The 7,812-nt window shown below is 17.7% G+C and overlaps 2 protein-coding genes across 2 annotated transcripts; both read left to right on the forward strand.

The window, feature by feature from the left end:
- Positions 1 to 23: 23 nt before the first annotated feature.
- PGO_001030 (variable surface protein) lies at positions 24 to 687 on the forward strand (the record flags this gene model as incomplete). The annotated part of the gene is made up of 2 exons (XM_028690878.1): positions 24 to 407; positions 538 to 687. The coding sequence occupies 2 exons, from the start codon at positions 24 to 26 to the stop codon at positions 685 to 687; spliced, it is 534 nt and encodes a 177-aa protein (XP_028546679.1).
- Positions 688 to 6,159: 5,472 nt separating this feature from the next.
- Positions 6,160 to 7,169, forward strand: PGO_001035 (variable surface protein; the record flags this gene model as incomplete). The annotated part of the gene is made up of 3 exons (XM_028690879.1): positions 6,160 to 6,177; positions 6,325 to 6,903; positions 7,044 to 7,169. 3 exons carry the CDS (start codon positions 6,160 to 6,162, stop codon positions 7,167 to 7,169), a joined length of 723 nt encoding a protein of 240 aa, XP_028546680.1.
- Positions 7,170 to 7,812: the final 643 nt, after the last annotated feature.

The raw sequence follows: 7,812 nt of genomic DNA on the forward strand, positions 1-7,812 counted from the left end.
ATTATTGGATATATCATGAACTTATGAAAAAAGGTAAAAGTTGCGCTACCAAAAATCTTTACGAAAAATTTTTGAATCATTTATATTCTAAAGGCATACAAAACCAATGTAAATCATATGGGGATAATTTTACTTCCTATGATAATTTTGAAAAAGGCAAATATTTATATGAAACATCTATATGTCTGAACACTATAGAACATAATGAAAAAATAAGAGAAGACGATCAGTTTTGTTATGTATTAAAAGATATTATTAAAAAATATAATGAAAAAAATATAACTGAATTATGTAATTGTGATAAACAAGAAATGTCATCATCTATGCAATCTAATATTAAGGGTAATATTATAATTTCTATTCTTGTTACATTAGTAGTATTACTGTTGTTATTTATTGTTCTTAAGGTTAGTAATAATATGATGTAAATATATTTTTACAGTAAAATAAAAATTTAAAAGTATTTATAATTAAACATATTAATCGTAAGAATAATGTATTTTTTTATACATATATCTTTTTTTTAATATGAAATAGTATAACTCATTTCTTACAAGATTACCATATAAATTAAAACGTAAAATAATGGGGTTCAAAAGTAATGATGAAGAAATAAATATGTTACATCAATATGAAGAATTTAATAGTATAACAATGAATAATGGATATAATGTAGTGTATAATTAAGATTAATTTAGCAAAAGAATATAGCTTAAATTCATATTTTGCTTAATATAAAGAAGGTGTAATCATAGTTATAATGAGTATTTATATAAATTTATAATAAAAATGAAATAATTTTAATTGTTTAATAAAATGAAAAGGAATATAAATTGATAAAATTGATGAGAATTTTGTTTCTCTTACATTATATGTGGTTATATAGAAATGATTTGTTATAATTACAGGATTAAGTTTCAGAATTACGGATTTAATTGAAAATTTAGAACTATAATTCATTTTTACGATTTATGAATTATGATTTGGAATATATTTATGAAATCTGAATCAATTAAAATTAATGATTTTATAGTAATTTTTTGTTTCTGTGTTTTCTAGTTTCTAGGATTTAATAAACTTGTTTTTTTTTTTTACAATATAATGCATTGTTTTATTAAATGCAAATATAATAATTTATATAATCTAATATGTGTTACTGTATTCCAAAAACTTGTAATATATTTAAGGTAAGTGTAATTTTATCATTAACATAATATATATATTTATGAAATGAATGCTCTGTTTTAAAATATAATATAATTATAGATGTAAAAAATAAATGTAAGCGCATATGTATATTTAAAATATATATTACCATTCTAAATATTATATAAGTATCATGTATTTTTTTCATTTATAAAATATTTATTATTTGGGTTTTTGTATAAAATAATTCATAAAAAAAAATATATAAAGGTTATTTTTAAAATTACTGATTTATAAAATGTAATGTGTTTGTTTACATTGTACAGTTAATTGTTAATAAATAAATTAAATTTTATATAATTTGTTAAAATATTTTTATTTCATTTTATTTTTTTTGTATACACATATAATTAGGGATATAATTCCAAGTTATTTGAATGGCCAATTTATTTATTATAACGTAATAATACATGTGAAATATACTTGATTTAATAAATCAAAGAAATCTTGACTAGATAATGAATATTTAGGTGGTTGATTAATATTTGTATTTTTTATCATAATGTTACTTTTAAAATATGAACTAAAGTTCATGCATTAATTAGAAATTTTATATAAAAAACTATAACCGATAGTTATTCTATATGATAATTCGTAATGATTTATATATCATTCATGATATTTTTTCACAGAACCATCCATATTGTTATGAATTTTTCATCATTATAAATTATCTGGTATAAATGAACATTAAAAAATTATTAAATTTGAAAAAATATACTAATTTTCCTATACTTTCATAACTGTATGCCGTTAATTGAACTATTAATGAAAAGAAAATTGTACATTTCGTTATTTTTGAGTACAAATTTCAGTTAATATATATTATCACAAAAAAAAATATAAGAATTATTAATTTTCTTTTTATTGCAATACAAAATATCAATAGAAATTTCAAAAAATCTTGTATATTAATGAGTACCATTTATTAATTATTATATAATGTCAATTAAACAGATAATTATTATTGTATATATTGAAAAATTAAATGAATGGAATAATATATATGTAAACATCTTGTGTATTGTATTAACTTATTTATAAAAATATTAATATATTAGTGTACAAAGGCCATATAAATATATATAATTATATTGTCTCTAATAAAAAACAATATATTAATTATAAAAGTATAATTATTAATAAATATATCATAATTTATTATTTCCTTATTTCGAGACCATATTTTCATCATGTTATAATGTAATTGTTTATGTAATGTAATTTATGTAGTAATAAATATTTATATATATTATCACTTTAAAATTTTGGGAAAATCCTAGTATATTTTTTCATGCTTTAGTAATCAATAATAATTCTCTTATTTTCCGTTTAAGGATATCCATAATTTTGAGTAAGATAAGGTTAATTATAATTTTCATTTTTCTCTATATTATTGATGTTTTCTTCCTCCTTCCTATTTGTCTTAAATATTAAAGGATGTATATTGTAAAATATTCTTGTTAATTAAATAATAAATGAGAAAAGCAATAATTGTTTTTTGATAAAATTGATTAATTTCATTCTCATAAGATACAGAATATGTCTATTAAAAATAAAAATGATTATAAATATAATATTGGAACATTAATATTCTTCGTGTGATATTTATTTAATTTTATACAATGTTAGAAGTTTTATATATAGTATTTATAGGCATAATAAAATTTACATAATTTAATATAATATATTTCCTTAAGAACCATCATTTTTTATATAAGAACAATAAAGTTTCTAACCATGAATCAGTGATTCTTAATATTCACACCTAAACCTACATATGAAATACATATATTTATTATATGTACACACATATCAATATATTTATAAAGAATTAAATAAATAAAAATATATGATAGGATGAAATTATTGATTATAAGATAATACATTCCATACCATTACTTATAGTGAATAATTATTCTATAATCATAGTTTTATATGTACAACATGATAAATATAATGTTATTCAATGTAAAATAAATTATATTAAATTAAAAAAAAATTTGTTAATGTGAAATCTTATATAATAAAACAGGAATTCTATATTCCCCTAAAATAATATTATTACACCGTTTGTTATATTTTGTATAGTTTATTAATAATATATATCTTAAAATTTCCTCTACAATATATAAAATAATAGAAATGCTATGAATTTAATATTTTTCATCATTTTGATTACAAAAACATATACAATAAAAAATAACGAGTATTTTTTTTAATTAACTAGTAAAATGGCATAATATATGACAATAAGGTATGAATTAAAATGAACGTTTTCAACTAATTGTTTAAATCATTATTTATATTAATTTTAATATATTGTTAATTCAAATGAAATTTTATAATAAAAAATAATTATAAATTTAATATAAATAATTTATTTATTCTTATGATTTTCATTTTTACATATATTTTTATGGTTTATTTCTTAATTGACGAAAATAATATAAAGAAATCAAATACTTTTGATATATTTATAAAAATTATAATACTCTAAATAGAAGCAGACAAAAAGTTCTAAAAGAATTTATTCAGATATTCCAATATAGTGAAAGTATATTTTTAAAGGCCTTTAACATATCTTAACTTAAAATTAGATACAAAAAATATATAATGCTAGAAATGGAATACAAATATATAAAAAAAAACATGAGCCCTATTCAAGAAGATTAAAAACCACATTTATTAAATATTTTTTAATTTTTGGTATCTTCAGCAATTAAATAAGTGAATATAGTATTATATTTATCTTACATAATATTTAAATATATATTATTAAAAAATAATTGATCATATTTAAAAGGAATACATTTATTGTACTAAAAATGTTGTATTATGCAATATAACATTAAGGAAAATAAATGTATATGATTTATCTGTTTTTATTATAACCTAAATTTATATTATACTAATAATTAATGTATAACTATTAATTTTTATATAATTTTCTTAAATACCATTTCAAATAACAATTGCTGTATATAAAATTATGCTAAGCATATGATTTGTCACAGTAAACCATGTTTTTATATTTCATTATCTTAATTTAATTATTAAGATAAATATATAAAAATAGTGTATTTACTATATAAAATAATAATTTCATTCCTTTTTTCTTAAAAAATATGCTCTAACGAATTTATAGTATAATTAAATAATATGAAATAAAAATAACTATCTATAATATATTATGTGTGTTCTAATATGGTAAATGATGAATTTTTATAACATGTATAGGTAAATAAAATATATATTTCTTATAGATTTTACACTAAAATATTAATCCCATATAAACTACTAATGCAATGAATTTATAAGGTTTTTAAATATTATATAATAAGGAATCCTTCATTATAATATATTATAATACATAAATATTTTAATTCTTTAGAAATTATTATTAAAAATAAAAATAAATTTATTATATGTTATTGTTATTCATGTAAAATATATATGCATTACACTTTCGCACAATGTACATTGATATTTTAATAAAAATACACATCAATTTTCTTCATGTGAATTATAAAAATATTATTCTGAATTTTAGTTTTACATGTATGGGATAATTTATTTTTATCTTTAAACTTTTTTACTTACTGCATTGAATATATATTTTATGTATTTTATTATTTAAAATTCTATATACATTATTGTTTATATTAAGAAAATATAATTATAATTTATAAAACATCCTAAAAAAAGAAAAAAATCATATTGAATAAGTTATAAAATATATTATATCCTTATGCCATGAATAGCAAAAAGTTATATAATTTCATTCGTTCATATGATTTATATTTTATGATATAATATATTCTGTTATTATTAAGAACTTGTATATTTGAAAGATATATTTGTTTATGTGTTAAAAAAATATTAAAATTATATATTTAAGATATTAAATAATTAGTGCTTTAATTTACTTTAGATACACATAAAAATTACTTTGTCTTACCTTTTTATAAATATGCATTTATAATTAAATGTATGTATGCTTTATATGAATTATAAATATAGAAATATATACGTTATTACCGTATATTATATTGTGCATTTTTCCCATATTAATTGTTACTTCATATTTAATCAACAGAAATAGCCTATAATCTATTCATATATAATACATATATATAGCTACAATTAATTTTAATACCGTGCTTTCTATTTTATATATGGGATTAATGAAATAACAACTCAATTAATTAAAATCATAATAACATTAATATAGAATGTGCTTATGAAATTTAATAGAATTATAATTGTAATATTTAAATTTTTTTTAGAATATGTTAAAATGATCATTATGCTTGTGAATAATAATATGTCTTCTATTTATCATTTAATTTATAGAAAAATTTTACTTTTTTGTTTTTATATATAATTATATGATTAATTCTTATTTTGTATATAAGTTAACCATCTAAACATACAATTAAATATGAGTAAAAAGGTAAGAATGTAAAAATTAAACAGTATATTTAAATACTTATTCGATAAAAATGAATATTTATTAAAAATATTCATTTATTTCCAATATATATATGTATGAAAAAAAATATTGATTTTATTAATATATATGATTACAAAAATGTTATATTAAGTAAATAATTTATTATAATAATATTATATATATATAAATTATACAAAATATAATACGGATAATTTTGTATTTCCATATAATTTCAGAGTTATATATTTTCTCTTCAGATTATATAATAAATATTAATAATTACTTCCCATATCCATAACATATGATAAAATCATTTTTTAGCATATATGAAGAATCAAATAAAAATATAAATTTAAAAATTTATTTTAAAAATTATTCATTGTGTATTAAAATATATTTTATATAAATATAGTGTTTCATAGGATGGTTTTACATACAAGCATTTATAATTATAAATAAATGAACTTTATTTTGTGTAATTTACATAAAATATAATAATGTCCACCTTAGAAGATGTACAAAAGGAGAGCTCTTACTTTTAATATTAATTACAGTTTATGCTAAATAATTTGAAAATGGTTGCATGTATATAATGATAAAAAAATATACATTTTTATAAATATTACTATAATCTTTTATATACATAATGTCTTTTTTTTTAGTTCAACTTTAAAGAACTATTTCCTACATGTATGAATGTATATGATGAGCTTGCAAAAAATAAACCAAGGCCTTATGATTCAAATCTTAATGAGCCGTATAAAAATATTCGAAAAAAATTGAATGTTGAAACGCAAGATGGGAAATTCATATCACATTGTAAAGAGCTTATAAACTATTTATACTATATAAAAGACAAGCAAAATTCTGATGTAAAAAAAAGATGTAATTATTTAAATTATATGTTAAAACATGTACTAAAAACAAGTAAATGCAATGACAAAAACTCAAAAACTTTTTACGATAAAATTATTGGAGAAAGAGAAATAAGTTATATTATGAATTCTTCTAATGTATGTGAATGTTTTATTCAAGATCTTGACAACAATATATTTTCAGTATTGTTGGAACTAAATGGATTATATGAAATAATTTCAAAACCAGGTTTGAAGAGCTATAAAAACAAATATTGTTATGATATGTACAAGGAAATATCAGGAATATATGATAACTCAAATAACGAATGTCTTCGTAGAGTGGTAAAGAATTTTAAAAAGGAAAATATGGCATATTTTCCTGAAGTACAAGAATGGCTAGAAGTCCTTGCATCTTTGAAAAATTTGCGAATCATTAATTTAGCTTTAATTATTACATGTTTTACATTATTATTGGTAACATTCTTTATGTATAATATATATGACACATATATTAACTTCTATAGAGCATAAATGAATTAAATTTTACGTTACACATAATCATGAAAGAATCGCATAAAAAAAATAATGCATTAATATATATGATATTTTTCCTACATTATCTGTATACTTCTTATGGTTCTTTCTTATAACTCATAGTTAGTAAGCTAAGGATAAAGTGGAACAAAAAGAATAAAGATCATCTCAATATAAATGATTCATTTGATTTGACATACAAAAATTTGATTGAAGATAAGTACCAAATAGGACGCAACTCCATAGGCTACACGTGAAGAAAATATAATTTGTACTGAAAAATTCAACATAGTTTCATTTAAACAATAAATTAAAAGAAATATTATTTTACAAAAACAAGTATAAAAATTAAAATATATGGAATAATTATTTAAATATAATGATAATATCACGTAAAAATTATAATTATTTTATAAAGTATGGTAATAAATGAAATATAAATTTTTATATATTTCCCAATAATGCAAAAAAATTTTCGTGCTTAAAAATTATTGTAAAAACATATGATAATATATAAACATAAATGAAAATTATTATTTATTATTAATGCTAATCTAATAATTGAAATGATAAAATTCGAATAATGAACAGTGTTCATAAGTTTTATTTATAGATTTCTAGATTTTTTTCTATAACTAATTAAAACAAGAAACATAAATATATATGTAAAAAAAAAAAAAAAAAATGAAATATACATATACTAAAACACATTATAAGTATCATAATAATGTATAAAATATGAAAAAAGTGCATAAAAAG

The sequence above is a fragment of the Plasmodium gonderi genome, assembly GCF_002157705.1.
Source record: "Plasmodium gonderi DNA, contig: Pgo-contig_100, whole genome shotgun sequence".
Taxonomy (NCBI): Eukaryota; Apicomplexa; class Aconoidasida; order Haemosporida; family Plasmodiidae; genus Plasmodium; species Plasmodium gonderi.